The following is a 23453-nucleotide window of genomic DNA, read 5'->3' as shown; positions in this document are numbered from 1 at the left end:
AATGTCCTACATCCTGGGATTTGTTCTAACCTCTTCCCACAATGGCATAAAGCCAGTCCTCATTTAGTGTATCTTCTGTTTGAAAGAACTGAGCAGATCTGACTGAAGAAGTCTTTTTCTTTTTTTTTCCCCAACACTCCTAATTGTGAGGAAATTTCACCTGGCAATATAGCATACTACCATCTGCATAAGTAACAGGTATGGTGTTTTTTCTGATAAAAATTGAATTGCATTGCATGTACTTGATCAAATTTGCAGCCAGAATTTTAGCAAAATCATATTTGTCTTTCTGTCAGCTCTGCATGATTGTCACAGCTGTAGAAGACCGAGACTGATCTGTTCTGTCTCGTGCCATATCAGCAAAATTACCAACTACCAAAATTACCAAAATTGTTGGTAATGGATTTCCTTGTTGTTGGTGATGAATGATGTACTGCATGAACAGAAGGAGTACATCCAGATCATTAGATATCATGTTGACTGTGTAATGCTGACACTTAGTAAAATCATGACTTGTAAAGCTAAACATTTTTCATAAGGAAGCTAATGACATAATAAATACAGGATGAGGATGTAAATCACTCATGTTCATGACCACACTTTATATGGTAATATAAGACAATACCAGTAACTTAAGACATAGACTGCTATTTAAGACACAGACTAATTTAAGACACACAAATACTGCTGTTAATATACCAGTGCTATATATGTAGGATGAAAATGTCTCATTTCTAGATGTGCTAACTATAAGAGGAAAATATAGGACAAAAACCATCATGTGAATTCAGCACTCCAACATATTATTATCACTGATCTGATTATTCTAGAAATGGCAAAGCAACTAGAATTTTGGAAAATGCTATGCATCCTCTCATCTCATTAAATAACCACTGCTTTCACTGAGGAGAAAGCTCAGGCTTGAATTTGGTGGAGTCAGTCTGAACAGTGATTTTCCTGCATGTGGAAGTGCAAAGTCAGAAAAGATTAAAAGTGAGAACTGAGGGGAAAATACTGGAACTTTTATTGAGCAGTCCTAAAATCTTTGTTTTCTACTACGTTACCTTTAGCATTCTAATTACTGTAACAATTAGAGATGTGATAGCTCTGAGAGGGAATCAAGATTCTGATTTGGTGTCATGCAGAATAGAAAATAAGTGTATAAATAATTTTGGCTGATTGCAGACAACTTTGACAGTAGTAGTGATCATTGTTTGTAAAGGGGTTATCCTGCAGTTAACTTGAAAGATTCATTGGTATTTCACAGTAGCTCTCTAAATAATTTGTGTTACTACCATAGCAAGTACAAGTTGTATTTCTTTCATCTGCAAAACATACCACTTCCAGTTGTTTTACTTTAAGTGCTTTGGCAGTGATCTGTCAGAAAGAAAGGTCAATAGCAAAATTTAAAAAACCAGGGATTACACTGCTGTTGTCCACAGAGGGTAATATACTCCAGAGACTCTGTGGCTTTTTGCTTATGCTTGCATGTTCTCTGTCAGAAGGGCTAACAGATGTTGTGAAAAGTTCCCTTGTTGATGACAGATCAGGGTAAACCATTATTTGATGTGTTAAGCCTGAGCTGCCGGGACAGCTAAGGGAGGGTTCTGTGACCAAGGTGAAAATAGCATCATCTCCTACAAGCAGAACAGCTATCTAGCAGCCCTTACTGCTATCTAAAGGTGATTGAACCTGATTTACAGTGATTTTAAGCTCAAAATGTTATTTCATTATTTATTTTTTTTCTTCAATTTCATAGACACTGCCCAGATCCAGTGATTTTTATAATTCCAATCAAGAATAAACTGATACTTAGTTCCCTGAACTTTGTAAAAGTTTGTTTTTAAGTTTGTAAAACTTTGCTTATATTACATTCTAATAATGCTGGGCCTAAAGTTTTGTAACAGCTACCAAAACTTTGCTAAGTCCCTTACAAGTCAGAAGGTTTGGAAAAATGATTTAATGTTAATAATACTCCATTTTAGACAAGCAAAATGAAAACAGAAACCTTTGCTTATACAGTCTGATTTCTTTAATTAATTCTTCTTAATCTGAGCTTAAAATATACAGTGTATGAAAATGTATGTGTGCAAGGAGCTGAGGAAATTGTAAAGGTAAGAAATTAAATCCAGTGTACAGATATTTCCCTGAAAAGAAAAAAAATTATGTTCCTATTGGTCTCTAATAGGGATTATCAGAAATTAAAAATGCTAATCAATCACAAAATAAACCCTCTGCAGTTGTCCCTCTTTACATACATCTTATGTAAAGCTCCAGTCTGCTATTCCAAACCAGTACTTACCAAAAATTTTGACTCTGCAAAGCAGCATTGCAGCTCAACCACACAAACACCACTTGTCCCACAAGTCACAATTCGTGTATTGTCCATGGGTGAAATTGATTTTAAAAACATTGGTTTCCTTACCTGCTGACTATTTTGTTGACTAGCATCCTCTCTGAAACGCAGTTTTCTTTCCAGGTCCTTTACAAGTGCAGCTTTATTTTCACGAATGGAATCATCTGTTGCCAATAGCACAGGCTTCAGATTTTTCTTTGTTAATCCTTGGGTTGGGCTATTAAAAGAAAATTCTGATACTAACATGAAGAAAACAGTTCTTTGTTTGGGTTTTTTTAGGTTACCTCTTTGGTATAATATGTTACACTTCAGTTGGCTGGAAGAGCCTATTATTTATGTAGAACCCAAAGCAAAATATGGGTTTTGATTTTTTTTAAAAATTATTTTAATAATGCATTCCACTCCCATGCCAATAGGAATTAAAGACACATATCTTAAAGAAAATAAGCTTTATAACACTATAATAAGCATGTAATCTCTGATTATATTTATTCTGGATTAATAATGTCACAATAAATGCTGGAGAAATGTGCAAAGGTGCTACCATGGGTATATGATTTTATAGTTCACTGTATCAGGCAATTATTTCAAAGTAATATGTTTTCTTATTGGTCTTTATCTCATAGTTTCATTGATCATTTGCTCTTTCCATGAAGTCCTACTTCTTTCATTTCTATGACCCTTCTGTGACACCTAGCATCAGCAGTTCTTTTCATGTTTATTTTATAGAGGTAGCCTATTTTATTTTAGTAAGATAGTTCATAGAGTCATAGGATGGCTTAGGTTGAAAGGGACCTTACAGATCACCTACTCCATCCACCTCTCATCTAGACAAGGTCGCTCAAAGCCTCATCCAGCCTGGCCTTGGCCACATCCAGGGAGGGGGTATCCACAACTTCTCTGGGTAATCTGTTCCAGAGTCTTGCCAGCCTCGTAGTGAAGAATTTCTTCCTAAACCTATTCTCCCTGAGTTTAAAATCTTTTCCCCTTGTCCAGTCACTGGACACTCTTGTAGAAAGTCACTCTTCAATCTTCCTGTAGGTTTCCTTCAGGTATTGGAAGGCAGCTATACTGTCTCCCCAGGGTCTTATTCAGGCTGAATAGTTAAATTCTTAAAGAAGACAATTAGGGGAGACTGCAAGCACACTGCTGAAGCACAGCAGCCACACACTATTAGACCCTGTGCAACATTCTAGTAGTTTGCAAGCACTTGGGGTCTTAATAACAGGGGGTCTAGGTAAAAGGCATAACATTGTTGTGCAAGATACCTTCCTTTTGTTGTTCGGTGTCTACAGAACAAGTGGAAGGTGGAAGTTCTCACTTCCTTTGTAATCAGAATTATTATAACTCATAATGCCAAAGAGGAAGCTGAATCTTCAACATCTATATAATCACAGAGATATTGTTCGGGTTCTTTCCTGATCTTTTGTGCCCTCACTTCTGTAGAGATCTAGAAATGAAGCTCAGCATGATGTGCTCTAGTTATGTGGGAATTCAGCTCTGGGCTGGGACACAGGAAAGTAGGAAACTAAAGGAGAGGAAAGGAAGGAAACTAAATTTAACTACTCATGGAAATGATGAAATCTCTTTTGTCCCGCTATTATAGTCTTACAAAGACCGAGCTCTCAAAAGCTTGTATGCATCTGTTTACAAGCTCCTACTTTTTGATCCTCTCTTACCCTTGATCTACCTTATTATAGAAGCTCCTGTGACTTGATTTCATATCTGAATTAAAAGCTTAGATTAAATTATCAGAATATATGAATAACTCACTTGTCTATTTTATGAATGACTTGCATGTAAGTAAACTCCCCACTGAACCTTTAAACAGAAAATCACCTTAGCTTCCTTCACGAGTGTTTCTTGTCCCAGCTTCTGCATATATGGTTTATGCTACTTACGTTGTTGGGGTACTTCTGGGCAGTCCCATAGCATTGGTTGCTGGCACGGTAGGAAGTGAAGGAAGAACAGCACTAAGGAATGCTACAGGATTCTGAATCCGGCCAGTTGGGGAGAGAGGAGCAGGAATCACACTCTGAGGCTGAAACTGTTTTGCAGTAGATGTAGGAAGTGTTAGTGGAGGCACCACAGATTCTTTAGGGCTTGGCAGGGACTGTTCATTTTTACTTGTAAACTCTGCTGAAGACCTTGACTGGGCAAGTGGAGGATTTCCTGTGAAATTTTCCATGTGATTTCTTCTTTGGGTTCCTTGAGAAATGTTGCTAAATGTTGCAACTGAGGAGCTAGAAGAGGAGCTAGTAGGCAGTGTGGTTTGTGAGGGTGGGAATTGCTTCTGCCGGCTAAAGCTGGATGCTTGTGAGGCAGAGACTTGGCTTTGTTTGTACATTGTTGAGGTGGACTGTTGATGGAATGAAGTAGCAGAATTCAATAAAGCCATGTTGAATGACAGCTCTCCTGTAGCTGTATGATGCAGCTGCTGTTCAAGCAAGACCTGGTTCTGGAGCTGTTTTAACTGGGTCTGATCACTGCATGTGAAACAAAGATGAGCAAAATAAGCCATGAACATGCTGGCTGACTACACTTCTGTATGTGAATTTTGAGAGAAAGATTCTTTGTCCTGCTATACAGTAAGAGGTAGGGCAAACTGCTACATGATATATTCTCTAATATTATGAGAAAAGGATAATATTGGTTTGTTACTAAAATAAACTTTTCTTTCCTCTCTTCTTCTTTGCCCAAGACACAGAAACCAGCCAAAACTGTTATTAAAAAAACAAATACACGAGGTTAATTTTGTTTCAACAATGTACTGAACAAAAATCACATTAAAGGTAGCAAGTTCAAGCTTTCAAAAAGTGGAATGTTAGAAAATTTGGGAGGGGTGTTGAAAGGAAATCTTTCTGCAAGCACGGGGCAACTTAAATACTGCTTGTCCTGCCCCTTAAACACACTATAACTCTGAAAGTTATTAGAACAGTTAATATGGGCATATTGAAAAAAACTCTGCTTCAATTTCTTTGCTATGTGGTATGTAAGTTCTGTCTTCTCACTTGTAATGTTTATGCTATGAAATTACATCCCATCTGAAGTGTACCAATGAATTACTTTATCAAGTCCTTCCTCAGCCTTTGTTAAAGCTTCTACATATTTAAGAAATGAAACTAAGGATGCATGCTTTTTGTTAAACTAGATTTGAGAGGTTCCAGATGTGTTTCAAAAATTGTATTTCTTAATCTGCAATATGAATACCATAAAATGCCCTGTAAGAAAACTACACGACTTAAATTCCCTCCTTGAGCTTATAGTGCACTAGTCATGAAGGTTGTTATTAGTTCAAGAGGTTTCACATTATCAAACATTTCTAGGTATTTTATCTGTTTTAAGAGAATGTTTTTTAGACAAAAGTCATGAAGTCATGGCCTTTGGAGCTACAGTTGTTAACTAGTTGCTAGGCCATGCTATATGTAAGGCTGAAGTTGTCTGGCTTCAGCTTAGAATTGAGTGAGATACATTTGAAGGTCCTGCTTTTATTTCATTTGCTTAACAGCAGCATTGTTCAGCTTTTTGTTGCAGCAGAAAACATTGTGGAATTAAATAATGTTTCATTTTCCTTTTAGATTTGGAGAACACTTTTTTCTTCTTTTAGGAGGGATACAGAAGAAAAATATATATAGCTCTCTAGAATGTGTTTTCTAAGATTCACAAAATAACAAAATTATTGAGGCTGGAAAAATCCTCTGAGATCATCAAGTCCAGCCTATGGCCTGACACTACCACACTGACTACAACATGGAACGAAGTGCCACATCCAGCCTTTCCTCAAACACCTTGAGCAATGGCAACTGCACCACTTCCCTGGGCAGTCCATTAATTATGATTAATTAGGCTGGTACCATGTGATACTCTGTGTTTTATTTTTATGGTGAAATGCAACAGGCTCCTGGTCTGTGAATACTGAGTAGTATCAGTGATACTCCTGAATTACAGAATCCTTTTAACTTACAGCTTTGGTTTAGCCAGTACTGGAGGAGGTTCCTTGGATGGTGATGTTGGCTCTGGTATTTTCATTGGCTGTCCATTTATTTTCTCTGGGAAATAGTTGGGTCTGCTTTGATTTGTAGTGCCCGGTCCATACTCTAATGGTGATTCACTGCCTTTATCTTCTTCAGGCAGCTTGAAGTGCACACGGAGACCAGTCTTGGAACTTGATCTGGGCTCATTATGGTTCACAAGAACACCTTCAAGTTTAGGCTTAGGGTTTTGATTTACAATATGATGGGAAGGAGGCTGATGTTCAGCAGCAGTTACATTGATTGAACTCATGGTATGAAGGGTAGCAGCATTACTACTGTCTTCAGATGCTGAAATTGCAAATATCAAACTTTTGGTGATATGTAAATACAATAAATTGCAGCACAAAATAACACAAAAGTTACAGTTGGAAAACTCATCCTACTGTCCTTCTGGATATTGGACTGAGTTATTTGACCTCGTTTGTTTAAGAACAAAGTCTCTTAGCAATAGAATACTGTAAAGTCAGGGGAAAAAGAGACATAGATTTCATTTGGGTGATCCAGCAGTGGTCTTCAGCCATATCCCCTGTGAATTCCACCAGCATCTTTGAAATAAAACCTTTCTTTTCAGAGAATTCTCTGATTTTTTAAAATCTTGAGGTCAGTGAGAGTTATGTTTTTGGAAGGGGTGTGTAGGATTAATTTCCTAATGTTCCTTGATCCTTCACATTTCTAATTGGGGAAGGACACTTAGAAAGACATTGCAATCTGTATGGTCAATAAGCAGCTTGGGCTGTGCAGTGCAGCAGCGTGCTCTGCTTGTATTTACTAGCAAATAAAGGACTAAAACAAATTCTTACCTTTGACAGTTAGACGAGCTATACTAGATACTGTGCCATATTTATTGCTTGCAGTACAGGTGAAACTGCCAGAATCTTCTGAGAACACTTCAGCAATAACAAGAGTACAGATTTCCTCTGCAAAAGACCAGAGCAGTGTTATTACTTGAAGTGAACATGCATTGAACTGAAACACAAAGCCTTGACTACTTTCAGGTCATTTCCTTAAGGTTCCCCCCCCCCCCCCCCCCCCCTTGTTCAGTTTGATTTTCATTTCATCAGTGGTATCAAATTTGGCAGCCTTTGTGTGCAGCAGCTGTTATCAGCATTGTCTGCAGCAACTGGTACTCTCTGTACTGTACTCCAGCATGCCCAACAGAAGTGAAGAACAGGTGTCAGCAGTGTCTGGAAAACATTAGAAAATGCTTTCCTAATCAAATGAAGTACAGACTTTCTAAAGTACTTAAAATTTAATATGGAAGAATATAGTGTACTCTATACTCACAGCTCACTAAAATATACATATTTTATCTCTTTCCTGATTGAAAGATTAGTTATAATTACCTGGGAACAATTCAAGGGGAGTTACTCTGTGAGACTGAGAAATACAAAGCACGTGCATAGAGACTGGCATTCAGTAAAAGCACCAGTGCAGATTTAGAGTGGAGGGGACTTGTGCTAACTGTGCATGTAGAAAGTTGTCTTTTCACTCCTTTGTGAAGCACCAGAAATGTGCTAGCAAAATTGTACTAGCAAAAATAAAATTCCGTCTTGAAAGGTTAGTCTAGGGTCAGGAAATTCCTGTCTGACCAGTAGCTGACATGCCTGGGCAGCAACACCGCCTAATAAATACCTATGTTGGAAGTATTTTAAATCTTTCAGTTGTCTGGGTAGCTGGGATGGCCTGGAGGAGTAGTGCATACAATGTATTGAAATGTGGGCTGTTAAAATTTGTTTCACAAGTCGGTGACTATTTTTCTCTCATTTTGCAAGAAACTTTCCTAAAACCTTACAGGATTAATATTTTATGAATTTTTTTTTTTTACAAGACCAGTCCACACTTAATCTCAATGGTTTCATGTGATCATTTAGGAAAATCTGGTAACAACAGGGATTATTTGCTAACAATCATAGGAGAATAATAGTTTACCATAGTAGTAGGATTATAGAACCAGTTTAAAGCAGCATAGTATCTAGTTTATAGTATTTGGATTTGCCAACCTCTGCATGCATGGAAGTCCAAATTCCTTCTGAATGAGCAGCAGGTGATGGGGCAGTGACAACTGCACTCAACTGATTACCCTCTAGAAACTGCTTCACATTACTCAGCAGTGATGCCACTGGACAGTAAAGGAATGGCATCGGTGTGCTCTGGTAGGAGCTCTGGATCTTCATTCCTAAGTGTCAGTGAAAGACATTGCAAAGAGAGGAGTCTCTTTCAAGACACTTTTGGGGGTTAAAAATGTTTAACATGGCAAGGAGAAGAATTACAGAAGTTTGTATTTCATAGGGATTAATACTCCTTTGGGAATGTTCTGTCTTACCGAGCAGCTTTACAGTTTCAATAGTGAAAAGCTTAATGGGGACAATGATTGTCTCTTGGAGAAGTAATAAGAAAACCTGAAGGCCTCTTTGCTCAAATCATGCGGAGTAGCCCACATTCTCCTCTGACACCTGAAATTAGCAAATCCAGCCACTTTTATAGAATATGCTGATACCAGGAGTGGAACACCTGATGTGATGCTCTCACATTACGCTGGTAGGGAGCAAAGGGAATGGCTGACATGACTAAACAGCTGATGCAATGGTCCCTAGCTGGTGAACTAGATAAAAATAGCTCACTTCTACATCATCTGTTGTATTTCTGAATCTCAGCTATACAGGGGACCCTCATACATTAATATTGTTAATCTTGAGCTCCTAAGGTTAGAACTGGAACATTTACATCCTAAATTAGAACTGGGTCAAAGCAGAATGGAACATTCTTCAAAAGTGATAGAATTCATTAAATTCATATGGTTATGGAACAGTCTACAGTGAAATGCATGTCACTAGTAGCTATAGACATGGGGAAAGAAGAATAATTAAATATGAAATTTACATAATTAATATTTTCTGAGGTTAAATGACCACATTCATATTATAAAAAAAGTATGAGCCTTTTGACAATCCTTACCTGGCTCAGCCATAGATCTTGGTTCTAAAGGCAAGAAGAGCAGAATTAGTAGATTGAATATATTTACTTTTGCCATTTTTTTTTAATTAGGTACTAAATATGAAATTTGCTCTTCTCAATCTCATGGAATACTCCTTTTGATCCAATTTTCTGTTTAAGAGTGGTGAAGATAGCCAGGCCTTGTACTCAATGGTATGTCAAATCCACTGAACAATATGAACACTAGTGAAGGTTTCTGAAAACTTATGAACAAGAAATAAATTCTACAAGACTTTTTTTTTTTTTTTGGTCTAAGTACTACTTTATTGTGTCTTAAAGACAATTTCTGGAACAATTACATATGTGAACTCAAGTTAAGATATTATTTCATTTAGGTTTAAATAGAAATTTAAGGAATCTCTACTGAGTTTTAGCAATTTTAGCATTCCAGTGGGTTAAAAGGAAACTACAGATGCAGACTGGATTTGAAAATTAAAGTAGAAGTATGTATTTACAAGCTATCATGTATCATATGTACACACACCTGTATCAGCATGCTAACATTACTTTAGTGAATAAATGAGCAATCTGCAGCCTGTAAGCACTATTAAAATAGTGCTTTATTAAAAGATGAGGGATTTACAGGCAATGGAACTCTATATTAATGGTGTAAAAACAAACATCAGAAGTAAGACTGAATTTGAAAAGTACATTGAAGTGGCAAAGGGGTCAATTAGAAGGCAAAACAATTCAGTAGTTTGGAGAATCTTAGTCAAACACTACCTGTGAGTATGCTGTTCAACTCATCCACAGTTTTGGCTTCTGTAAGTGTTATTTCTTGTCATAAATATGGCTTAAATTGTTCTTACCGCAGGAATAAGAAATTAAAAATTTTGGTACATCAGTATTTTTCCTGGTTGCCTATATTTTTTTAGAGGCAATATTTACATACAAGAAACATACTTTTCTGTAATATCCTAAAATCTGGAGAATCTTCTATCAGTGTTCCTTCTCTATACCATTCAACCTTTGGGGAAGGAGCTCCTTTTACCCGACATTCAAAGACAACAAGCTGCCCCTCAGAAGCTGAAATATCCTGTAACATCTAATAGAGAAAATGAATACACAGTCAGTAAATGTCTTCCTGGTCTGGAATATTGATTTCAGTAAGATTTCATAATGCCACTTAAATCCTCGATTGCTTAAGAAATGCATAATTCCTTTTCTTTTATCTTTGGTAGCTATAAAATTGTAATTATCCCTCTGTACAATTAATTGACATTTTTATTTTTCAAATATGTCATAGAACAAATTACCTTTGTAAATACAGGAGCAGCAATTATAGGTCTTCCATCCAGTCCTTGCAGATAGTTAGTGGGGCTTTGAGCCTGTAATTGCAAAACACCACATGATGATGTTTAGCTGCACAGAGTATATTTTTCCATATGCAGGAGAACCATGCACTTGGAATGATACAAAACATATTTTACTGGATGAACTTATGGATATAAGTTGTTTTGTTGTAGAGAGCTGGTAGCATTCTTCCTGGATGTGTTACTGTCTGAGTAATAAAAATCCTGTTATTGCCTTGTAGAGTTAATCATGACAAGCAAAACTTCACTGCAGTGTCCTAAAACCTGCATCATTAATACTGCACTAAAGCAAATCTATATAGGCTGCTTAGTGGTGATTTTAAAAAATTCTGATTTAGAAATACTTATGGTTGTTCATATGGAGAAGTTCAGTCAGTCATGTGTGTGGCTGCTACTGTAATTCCTCTCCTTTGCCAAAACCAGTTTACAAGGTGGAATATCACCCTACTGATCCAACTCAATGAAATCAGAGTGAATTATTCTCCTTTTGCAAAGCTTCCTTACATAACTTGATTAACGGAGTTTGCTGTTTTAATGAAATAGAAGCTGCCCCAGAACAGCAGAACTGGTGATTCAGTATCTCAGGAAACAGCCAAATTTTATAGATGGAGTCTTATAAACCACCAAGACTAAAAGTGACAATTTTTGGGGCACCTGTCAGTCTTGACTTAGGCAAACTCTGGGCAAATGCCACAAAAGCTTCTGTTCTCTTTGTAGTCCAAACTAAATATGCATTGCTTCACCTATTCACTATCTGTTTCTTTGTTACCACCTAATTCTAGGCTGTAAACATTGAAAAGGCAGTGTAAAGCAAGTGTCTCATTAAATTTTCAGTTGTGGCTCTTCTTTCCTATTATGTAAGAATTCACAGTTATTAATATTGATAGCTCATAATACAAACTACTTGAAATGCATGCAAACATTTATTAGAAACTCCTATATATGGATATTAAAATATGATGTGCTAAATAAGGATATGTACATATAAAGTAAGCTTGTTAGTGAAATGATTTAGCTTAAAATAAGTTTAATTGAAAGAAAATTATTTCAAGTGAGTTATATAGCAAGGGAGAGGAAAAGGTTGCAGGCTGCCACTATTGAAAGTGAATGAGTCAGTCTGCAATATGCAGAAGTCAGTGAGCTGCTTAACCCAGCCAAGTGCCCTTCCTGGCATGCAGTCTCGGGGTGCACCCAGGCTCCACTGCTGGCTGAGCTACAGCAGCTGCTCCTTCTGCTCACAGCCAAAGAGATGCCTGTAACTTGGGGGTGAAAGCTTCCCTTCCCTTTGCCAGGTGCTAAAAGTTAGCTGTGGGCAGGATATATCTTCTGTGCATGCAACTACTGTATGGCTGCAAGGCTCGAAGCTCAAGTTCAACAGCAAAGCAAAACCTAGAAAAACTGGGAGGTTGGAGTCACAGGCTATGAAAGAAACTCAATTTTAAGGGCTTGATTTTGGTCTGTGAAATTCACTGTATTGTCTCCCCCACCTGATTAACTGGTGTTGACACAGGCTGGACAGCCATGGACACAGGCTGAACCATGGCAGGTGGTGCCTTGGAGTTTTCTTGATGTTTGGTTGCAGTTCTAACAGCAGGAGATGCTGCATTCAAGGAGGTGTCGGCTGGCTTTGGTTTGCTGTGGAATAATAACAAAAAACAAGTGTTCTATTTGGAAAGAAGAGCTACGTGTGTGTCCCTTGGTTATGTCTGTTTTATAACGTGACAAACTGAGCATCACTTTTGGCATTGAATTCTAGTTGATCTAATCTGACACACACTCCTAGGTAAACTGCATTTTATAAAGATCAGTCTCAGGCTCAGTCCTGAGCAAGCCAGCAGAGAGGTCACCCTAAGGGCGATGAGCGCTAGTGGCACAATGAAGGTAGTGCAGTGCTGAGAGAAGCAACTGACCTCTCTGCAGGTGTGCTCAGGACTGAGCTGAGCCTGTGCTTCAAGCCTCACCTTTTATTGGCCCCCTAATCCTGCTCATGTGCAGTGGGGGCCCGCCCTAATCAGGTACAGGTGGGCTTAACACAAGCTCATGCCCACTCCCTGGCAATTAGTGGCACCTGGTTTCCTTGTTTCACTACAGAAGAGATAGTGTTTTCATTCAGTTTGAGTTAGGCACTGTCTCCTTTGGACTGTACCACAGATCCCCCCAGGAAACCCATCCTTCAACTAGAGGAGGCCTGACTCAGAGTGAACATACAGTTGTGATCACCGATTTCTCTTTTGAAATTGTGAACTTCTCTTTGCACCCATTCTCATATCAATTCCATTTCATTACAGGTGTTCATGTTCATGTGGTGATACCTGGAAGCTAAGTGAAAATAAGGACACTTTGATTGTACCCAAACCTGATCTTTCATAATTCTATCATTTGGGGACTTCCAGTTATGACATCATAGCAGCATTCTTGTTTGTTTTTTTTTTTTTCCTAAGGTATACAGAATGCAGCACGATGTAATGTGGTAAGCAACTTAGAGATGCAATCAAGTCATTGCTACATTAACACCTGAGATGAATAAGAAAAAACGTTATGCCCAAGACATTTGTAAAAATACGAGGTAGTACTATAAAAAGCTTAGCATTTGTCCCAAAACTTTTGAGAAATTCTTCATCTTAAGTTTTATAAGAAAACCTTACACTTAAAAAAGTCCATAAACCAATCCATTCAAGCATTTTACAACACTGAAGTAAAAATCAACTAAGACAAGTTTTCTGTCAGCCTGAGGTCTTCAGTCAAGTACACTGCAGTGTTTTGTGTTTGAATCTTAAAAGAAAATGACATTTGTAATAACTATCAGCCTCCTTGATAAATAATAAAAAAAACAAGGGTGCATAAATCTACCTGGTTAACATTTCCTCTTTATAAAGCACTGGATGCTTTTGGGGATGGATTAATACATACATAGGAGTACAAAAGAAAAGACTGATTAATTTAGTTTTTGACCAGTCTAGGACTCCCTTTCCAATTAATAGAAAGACTTCGATTCTGAAAGTCTACAAATTTTAACATCATTCTATAAGGTTCTGAATGCAGAGGGAATTTATTTCATTTAGGAAAAATTAAATTCTTTCACAGGTTTTAGGTCACATCTGACACCATTTCTTTCTTTTTATAATTAAGTAGTCTTCTATACCTATCATTTCAGTTTACTTTAGTTCATATGTATTGCTTTCCTAATCTTACATATAAATAATCCACGTACAGCCATTTTTTGCTAAACACTTAATGACATCCCATGTTGTCATGAGAGACATTTTGCTACACTGCTTTTCCAATTCGAGGCTTAAATCATCATTTAAGTTTGGTCTAGTCAAATGGTATCTGTTCTGGTAAATTAATTTTAGTAGTTTAAGGTGAAGTATTTCTTCTTACATTTATATTTAATATTAATTTTTCACTTTTTAAGCTAAAAATGCACATAGTATTTGTGAAAGGAAACAAACACACAAATTAAACCCAACCCAAACAATCCAAAGAAATCCCAAACAAAAGCCTTATATGTTTGAAGCTGCAAAATATTACCGAGAGCTGAAATGCTGACAGTTGTGTGGTCTTTTTTTTTTCTTTTTTCCCCAAGAAATATGGGAAATTTAGCAGATTTTAAACTTACTGATCCATTTCGTCTTTGACGATTTCACCATCAGAATCAGAAGAAGAGGCACCTATGAAAAAGAAAAGAATCACTTAGCAGAGGACTTTTTGGAAAAGGTTATTTCTGAATGATACAAACCTTAATTCATATTTCCCCTAGAGCATTATAAGGAATTAAATTATTAAATAAGATTAAGTAGCTATGCCAAAAGGTCACATTGCAGTGGAAATGAACCAACACTGCATATAGTGTAAGATGCAGAGCTGCTTCTGATCGAAGACAGATTTGGGACAAGGTACAACTGAACCAAGGAAAGCACTATCCAAGAGTGAATGTATGCCTGGGTATTTCTCACATTCTCTTTAATGTGCCACTAGTATGATTTAGTCTGTAATTGCTTTTGTGTTGTTTGTGGTTTGTTTTTTTTTTTTCCTCAGACTCATGATACTAGCAGTTACGTTAAAAAAATAAAGATAAAAGAAGAGAGATACCTGGAATCAGTGCTATTATTCTTAAACTACTGCCACTTTGGAGAAGATACTAGATCAGGTTACCAACAGCTGTCTTATTGAGACGTTTTATACTTTCACTACATTTGGAATTTGCATTTCCTTTGCAGTTCCTGCCAGTGAGCATCTCCATCAGCCACAGCTTCCATCCAGCATCCATTGAGTTAGGTAAAAGCAGATCTTGGACCCAGACTCAAGAACTAATAAATCCCTGACAAGCCCAGGCATCTCCCAGTAATGTCAGGGGCAGTGCAGATGACACTGAAAAAGGATTCATCCTTTCACTGTCAGATTAGAGATGTGAAAGAAGAATAACAGTAGAGCAAAATTAGCCTTGCATTGAGTAGGTACATGTTTTAGTTTATGGTCCCACTGTTGTCAGTGGTGATACTCATAGTATGCTTGTCTGCCTGAGAAACAGAAAAAAGACAAAAAGGAAATAAAAGACCCTATGTTTTTATTTTAAATGTGTTGTCTTGCTAGCACAATGTTGGATGTAATCTAAAACCTTTCCCTCCAAAAAATTGTTAAAAAGAAATATAACAGACCTCTCTTGAGCCAAATAGAATGTATTAAGAAGCAGATAGAGAAAGAAGGGAGACCTAAATTTGCAGATATGTATTCTGTTTCTCTTACAACATATGCTGTGCAAGTGAAATATGAAATTGCTGTCATGTTTATTTTGGTTGCAAGGTCCCAATAATGTGTTAGTACATATATATGGATCTATCATATATTCAACTTGCAGGGATGACTGCAGGGAAAGGGGATTAATAAGAATTATACACAAAGTTCAGCTTCTTATGTTTCTGAAGAGTAACCACAGATGAAAAAATATGAGTATCAGAATCTGAATGTTTCTAGACTTTGATCCTGCAGTGAGATATATAAAACCTCTGGGAAGCAACACAATAAAATTATATGTTAAGGGACATACTTGTCTGAAGAGGAGAAGTAATAAATATATTACTTGAAAAATCTTGACTCTCTGCCATGATTTTTTTCTTGGCAAGTCTGTTACACAGTTAACATACAAAATACATAAACCTGTATGACAACAACCAATTTCTTCATCAATTCTAACATTACCTTCTATGTAAATCTCTGCAGAAGTGGAGTCTGTTCCATAGATGTTTGAAGCAAAGCACGAGTAACGTCCTGTATCCTCCTCAAAGGCTTCAACAATGATCAGTGAGTGTTGATCACCTGTCTGGATAATTTGAATGTCTGGTGAGTTTTCAAGTTCCTTCCCTTCACAGTACCACCTGCAAGGAAACAAATTTTATCAATGCAATTAACTTGACAACTAGAATTTCAATGTCGGAAGTGTTTATGATGTTAAAATGGGTGTGTTCTGACCTAAAGATTCTGACAGAGTAATGCAGGTAAGTGTTGAATAACAGATGCAGGAATAAAATATTTACTTTTTTGTAATACTTATGAAATACTTCATAATTACAGTAAATAATACAATTAGTTTCTTTGTAGTATTTAAACATACTAACAAACTAGTTTAGCTCATATTTTAGTTTATATACTGATTTCAGTATTAAAGAGATGTGAATTTGCAACACTGCCAATGTAGCTCCCAAATTTCTCTTGAGGCCAGCTCAGATCTGTGTTGTGCCTTACAAGGTAGCAAAATAACCCCAAATCCCAAGTCAGCAAATTGCCCTGAGACTTGTGTTTCCAATGTTCATGTTGGTTCAGAATGTGACTGAAATTTACTATAATGTTACTCTTTGTTTTCTCACATATTTAGGACAAATCTGCTTTTTATAAAAGATGACATAAGAGTATCACAAAGAAAGAGAAATGATATATTATGAACTGGAGGTTCTTCCTTACAGGAACATGACCAGTGAGATGGCTGGACCTTGAATTCTTTTCAGCATTGTATTGTTGTCCTTCTCTTTTAAACCCAGCTACACATCCAAGAATATATTGAGCCCCTCAGAGACCTCACACTCTCATCTAAGTTATTCCAGAGTCCTTCAGTGTGCAGAAGGATTATTTCCTAAGAAAATGCTGGAATCCAAGCAAAAGTAAAAGCAGTTTGTGAAAAGGCATCTCCATACAGAGGGTGTGTTAAGGACAGCAATCACCAGTGCAACCTGAGACCCAGTAGGAGGGGAGAGCAGGCCTGATTGCTATTGCTTGGTAATATGGAAAAGAGAAGAGAAAGAAAAAGATAATAGGTTTGCAGAACCAGATTCAAATTCAATAAGGCAATCTAGGTTTTATAGAAAAGGTCTACTAGACACAGAGTTAACTATTTAGGGTAACACTCAAAAATACCTGCATTTTTAGCTAACTACCTAAATTTAAAAAGTCAAACTAAGGTGGATTCATCTTCACCGTAACTTTTTTCATAAATATAGATATGAAACTCCACAGAAATACTTTTATTTTCTGTTTTGTGCTATTTTCTTAACTAGGTATGGTTGATTAATGCATCTTGTGCATGTGTGTGGGCTGTCATACTGATCAAATTATTATTCAATTCATTTTTTAAAATTAATACTTGTTCCATTCATCTTTATTGGGTAACTTGATAAAAGTACCTGCTGGCTCTTCAGTGCATACAAATACTATAAAAGCAATGGCAAATGTATTTACTATTCTATATTACAGCATATGATTAGTTGTGAAAGGAGATAGGTAGGCTTTTGAGTAATAAATTGTAATAATTCATATTACTTGGCTCATTCTGGAAGGCATAGTGATACATTTCAATCTCAGATCATTTACAATAATGTTAATCAATAAATTTATTTAGTATTCAATTCTATTCAGCTCTTGGAAGCACAACTTTTAACAACTTTGTGCTAGAAACTGAGAATAAGGAACCCCCCAATTCAATATCCTAGGAAAAAAAACATATCTAAAAGACAATCCACACCAATGGAAAACCAAAATTTAATAGAAGTATAATGTCATATTGAAAAAAGAGCCTCAGAGGAACTATCAGGTATGAAGGAGCACGTATCTGGAGCTTAAATGCTGATTACATAGCTAAGAAGAAAACCACGCACTGTTTGTGCACCATCAGTCTTAGCTGTCCAGCAGGGCTTTCTTAAAGTAGACAGGGTGTTCCCCAGCCCACTTGGAGTGGCACATTAGTTTAATCTGTAGCTGGACAGTCAAATCACTTGACTGTACAGCTTGGAAAGCGTACAGGTCTGTCTGCTATGGAGGGAAGGTTCTGTGCTGTAGAATGAATCATGCTGCATAACACCATTTCCCCTTTTAGAATGGGAAACCTTTCTAGCTTGAGAACTACAACTTTAAAGTCTTGATTTGTGCTTACATCAGCTTGCTTATCAGATTTTACAAGCCTCCTTTGTAAAAAGAATTGAAAAATACATCTAAGAAAATTAATGTTATGAGTTTAACATTTCTGGTTGCAATGGATGGTCGTGTGGTAAACATGGTAATGTTCAAAGAGGATGCCAGCAGGGTGTAAAATGTCCCAGCTCTTTCCCTGACATTCATAACTGAAGTGCATTCTTGCTTCACTAAAATGCATCCATCATACTTGCATGGTTTTACCAGTGAGAAGCTGGCACTGCTTCATGAGGAGAACTTAAACCAAAGTTATACATTTCTCTTCATTTGAGCCTTAGGGATCTGAGTCTTTCTTGTCTGGCTACAGTACTTTAAAATGTTAAATTCCTGATGTCAACTTCTTTGATGGAAGTTTATCACTCCAAAGCAGAATGCCAGGTTCATCAGTGTCAAACTGCCCTTGTTCTGGTCTAATGAAAATGGGTTTGGTCCAGGACAGTAGACATGTGGAGCTAGGAAAACTGAACCATACAAATTCCCTTATGTATCACTTTGGTAAATGTTAATAACCATGAAAGAAGGGGCTGAGCATTCAGGAGACTACAGCAGCATCTTAAATTGGCAAAGGTCTTTGCTTGAACTCAGTGTTGTAAGGGAGTATTCTTCTGTTCCTCTGAAGTTCACTATAGTTATTTTGCTAGGTTTTCTACCAATCTGGTGGGCAAAATGAGGTGTTTCATGGTACTTTCTGTCAGTGGACCATCTTCCTTGGACAACACTTTATTCCAGGATAGCTTTCAGCAGCCATTCCTGCTACTTCTCAAACCTCAGTGGAACTTTTTTAAGGTGCTTTACAGTACAGTGTAAACAGTGTTCTGGATATTAACCAGACCCATACAACATGCAGCACCTTTGAAAATTTAAGAGATGCTGTCATTATACAGAAAGGAGTAATAACATAATCATATATTCTGGGTTGGTAGGTGAGCTAGCACATGTAAAAACTTAAACAAGAAATAACTTACTGATTGTTCTGGCTGAGAATACAAGTTCACCTAACCCAGCATGCTGTCTTGACAGCTGCCAAGAACAGACACTTGTGGAGGTATAAAAGAACAGAGCAAGTACATATGTATATATATTCATACATTTCTCTGGAGTATCCAACTATTCTCCTTATCCTCTCTCTCCCTTTCTCTTTCATCTACCATTCTCCGTATCTTTTTAGAACTTGTGAAGCAGCACTAAAGCAGCACTTAGAAGTAATTTTTAAAAGGCAAAATCACTGCTCTTAAAATGGTTATTTTCAAACTACCTTTCTTTTAAAGGATTTCACTGTCACAGTACTATTCCCATTATTATCAGTAGATTAGATTGCAGTGTTCTTTGCAAACATTTAATCTGTAAATCCTGCTTTTTTATTTGTGTCATCTTTACTATTACACTTCTGTTCAAAACACATTTCCTTTAAAAACAATTATCTTTCTAGCCTCTTCTAATTGAGCTATAGTGTTCCCATTCCATCATCTTCCAGTCAGGAACCTTCAGATCCTCTAATACAAAACTCTTCAAAGAGAAGGAAAAGCTACATCTATTTTCGACTTTGCCCATAGGGACTTGACCAAGTCTGGTGTTGTCCCCACTAATAATTAGATATGATGGGGGTTTTTTTAGACTGGCTCCCCAGAAAAGCTTGTTAAATTTGCTCTTTTTTTTTTTTTTCAGTGATGATCTTTCAGTGATAAAAGTGTAGATACTGACACCAGAGCTAGTACTGGGATCCTTGGTACCCAGAGCACAAGCACCTAGTGCATGGGGTAGAGGAACAACACTGCCAGGAGTAAGTAGAGGAAACATTTAGCAGCTCCAAGGGAAAAGTATGTGCATTATGGGGTTAATTGAAAAGGTCCTTTGAAATTGATTAGTGCCATTTCATACCTGGAAATTATTAAGGATTCCTCTGATCCTTAAGGGGCAAAATTTAAAATTCTTTATACAGTATAGTTAGTTCTGTGGTTTTCAAGATTTGCAATTAGTGATAATTGACAACAGTAACATTTTCAGGAGAGAACACGTAAGGTTTATGTACAGTTGTATGACTACAAGCACAAAGTTGGTCTATGATTGTACAAGTTGCCTTTTAGGTGTGTAATTCATGTAGGCATCTCTGTACTTTGGGAGCTGAGCCATGGCACTTACTCATGCCTTTTTATATACCTCCCTTATGCCTCTTCCTTATAGTGAGTCTTGTTTTAGTGTTTTACCTTCATCAGCTAAAAAAACTATTAAAGATAATACCCATATTCTAGAATTTGATCTCATTTTCAGCAGCATTTTTTCAGGGCATTAAAATAGCTTAGGTAGCAGAGTGATATTTTTGTATCTACTCCACATGTTTTTGTGTGACTCTTCACTGCTTTATGCGACAAATAAAGCAAAACATATTACACAAAATATGAGATATTATCACCAATAAGTTCCTACTGATCAGCTTTTCCAATTAATCTGTTGTGTTTGTGTAGCGATAGGACTGTATTGCATGCCTTCGAGAGGCACAGCTCTAGTTTCCTACAAGCAAAATTAAATATACCATGTAAGCTATTTTTTCCAGTTATTTAAGTAGTATGTGAGTAGTATTTTCCTCTGGTAGGCTTAGACAGACAGTGAAGCAGGAGTTAATTCTATTATTTGCAGCTATTTTTTCCTTTGACGAGTCCAAAATTTGCAGCTTCAGTAATGATCTTCTGTTTCTCTTTGCAATGCTTATAAATGAAAAACAATTCTGTCTTGTAAAATTAAGCTTTTACATAAAGCTTTGGTATGGCCATATCTCCTTGCTCATTAACACCTTGTTTTATTCAAAAATCAAAATGTTGTATGTGGTAGCAATGAAATGTCAGTGCCATGGGGGCTTCTGATGCTAAGTAGCATGACTGAAGTAGCAGCACTCTCTGTCACTGGCATTTCATTCCTGCCATGAATTGTAATGATAGCTTCATCATACAAGGCAGGTTCCCTTGAAGCACAAGCAGTGTCATCTGCTGTGCCAAATCCATCCTATGCCTTAATCTGTTGACTTGGTTGGAGTTGCATGTAAAAGAAGTTTGGCTTTCTAGACTTTGAGCATTAAAACAATAAATCTTTTCATCTGGCAGCCAGGAAAAAACCAAACAAACCACCTTGGAGCTTAAGTGATTTCAGCCTCTAAAACTCTGTGATTACTTTCAGATCTAGTCTTAAGCAGGGCAGCACTAAAATGCACTTTTTAAGCTTTGTATGCCTATGTTAAAGAATGTTTTCATGGAAACCTTATGACATGCAGCCTGTTTTTAGAACATCAAATCCTTATGACACTTCCAGGATAGCTGGGTATGCCAAGCCATGCAATGTGATTCATAAGTAAAATTAACCTTGGAGTGATGTGCCAAACAGTTTGGGAGAATGTAGGCCTCTCTGAGCTTCAGGGAATAAGGAGTGCTCTCCTCACTGAGGAGTGAATGTCACACCTATCATTACTCATAACAGAAACAGGTCTTTAGAAGGAAGCATGAGGAGATCATCAAAACCTTTAACACTCTGGAAATACGCTACACACTTCTTTTAAATGTTTATTTCTAACCTGCAGTATAGTCAGAGTAAAGCAAACAATCAATAATTGTAGTAGTGCACTTTAATTAAGAGCTAATGTTTGAGCTAGCTAGAGGCCCATATACTACAGTATCAGTATTTGTTTATTTCTTCTGTGTCATTGCATTCAGCTGATGATACTGAAAAATGAGTAATATCTCACTGAGACTTCTTTCTAGATAGGTAGCCTTAACAAGCTTTTTCTACATGTAGGTTTGTTCCATTGAGTCTGAGTTATCTTAAAAAGACTGGAGAGGTCTAAGCAGGATTTAGCTTTCCACATGCTGACACTTTCAAATCAGTTCCCATTTCCTTCTCTTGCTCCACCATCCAGTTTTCAGTTGCTCAGTGAGCCCTTGTATACACTAGATAGTTCCCTACCAAGCTTGTTGCCAATAATCTTTTGACCCTGATCCATCATAAATGTCATTTACACTATGTTTACATAGTCAGCTTTGATCCTTACTGTCTTGCTTTCAAACATGGTATCTGTCTACTGTAATTTCCAGTCTTTTCCCTTTGTGTGATCAGCTTCTTTCTAAATATCCTATCTCTAATTTCTCTCCTATAATCCCCATTACATCAGTTTAGCCATCTGATTGCTTCTAGTGTTGACTGAGAAACTACATTACAGAGCTTGTTGAATCTTGTCCTTGTTTCACAATGCTCTGGATTCCACAGTACTACCTCAACATTGCAAGTGTATATATTGTATTCTTTCCATGGTTAGGAAGTCCATTTTAAGTCAAAGGATACAGGCAAGCATGAATTTGCATGTGTGTGTCCAAAGGATGCTCATTTACTGAGCTTGGTCATTCAGCTAAATTAAAGGAAGAAGTCATGCCTTCAAGTGGGTGAGAATTAAGCTTTCTTTCATCAGTTGCTACCTTGCCAGTTAGTCCTTTCTTGGGAATACTGATTTTTATATCTCACTTGCTTATCTATGAGAATTTTTCTCTCCTTGCTCAGCTTCACAATGAACTAACTCATCACAAACCCTGGAAGTCCCTCAAAGCAAGACAGATGCCAGTTCTGAGCCCAGTTCTGGACACAGTTCCACAGGTATGGCCAACAAGGTGCTTCCTTCACTGTTTTGGAAGCTTTGCACAGCAAATCAAAGAGAAGCAATATTTTTAGTAAAATAACCCCATGTTCTAATTGTTCCTATGGTTAATGGAAGACATACCACAAAGAACATTATTTCCTCATGCTGTAGCATTGACAATAAAGGCCACGATCACTAGAAACACATGAATATTTATCGGTCAAGTCAGGCACATGATTTTTTTTACACCCTTTCTTAAATGTTATTCCTACATTGGTAGAATTGAAAGACTCTTGGATGAACAGGACAAAAGTTTTGTTTAAAACCAGTTATGATCAGGAATCACTGTTTAAGAGGCTGAAATTCCCAGCTTTCTCCTTAATACAGCACATCCATACACACATGCAAAAAAACTTTAAAACACAAGGGGAGAGAGAGCTCAAACTTGCCCCCTTGAGGTTTGGCTTTTATTTGTTAGTTTAAATTGTGAAAATGAAAGTTGAGCCTGAACTTTCTCTTGAGATGATCTGTTTGGGACTGATTTTCCCAATGAGACTTTGTCCCTGATGGTACTTCCCTTGGCCTTAGGCCATCCAGTTGTGAGTTCTGGACTTGTGTGTTAGCTCCACAAAGATCCTGGTCTGGCTACAAGCACGACTCAGTAAACTAGGTGTGCATTTCTGTTT

At 37.1% G+C, this 23453-nt stretch overlaps 1 protein-coding gene across 6 annotated transcripts in view; it reads right to left on the bottom strand.

Moving 5' to 3' along the window:
- Positions 1 to 23453, bottom strand: part of MYPN (myopalladin) — a 64798-nt gene that overhangs the window by 20243 nt on the left and 21102 nt on the right. For 5 of the 6 annotated variants that reach the window (XM_030452863.1, XM_030452859.1, XM_030452858.1 and 2 more), the window contains 10 exons: positions 15897 to 16072; positions 14317 to 14368; positions 12185 to 12332; positions 10641 to 10718; positions 10288 to 10429; positions 9346 to 9369; positions 7191 to 7307; positions 6321 to 6678; positions 4258 to 4842; positions 2426 to 2573 (listed from right to left, as the gene is read on the bottom strand). In XM_030452863.1, the coding sequence (XP_030308723.1) occupies positions 2426 to 2573; positions 4258 to 4842; positions 6321 to 6678; positions 7191 to 7307; positions 9346 to 9369; positions 10288 to 10429; positions 10641 to 10718; positions 12185 to 12332; positions 14317 to 14368; positions 15897 to 16072 (1828 nt within the window). The remainder of the gene's footprint in view (positions 1 to 2425; positions 2574 to 4257; positions 4843 to 6320; positions 6679 to 7190; positions 7308 to 9345; positions 9370 to 10287; positions 10430 to 10640; positions 10719 to 12184; positions 12333 to 14316; positions 14369 to 15896; positions 16073 to 23453) is intronic. The other variant, XM_030452862.1, reaches the window with a different exon arrangement.

This window comes from Calypte anna, chromosome 6 (assembly GCF_003957555.1).
Source record: "Calypte anna isolate BGI_N300 chromosome 6, bCalAnn1_v1.p, whole genome shotgun sequence".
NCBI lineage: Eukaryota > Metazoa > Chordata > Aves > Apodiformes > Trochilidae > Calypte > Calypte anna.
Note: the sequence above shows the minus strand (reverse complement) of the source record. Positions and strands in the feature narration are given on the sequence as shown.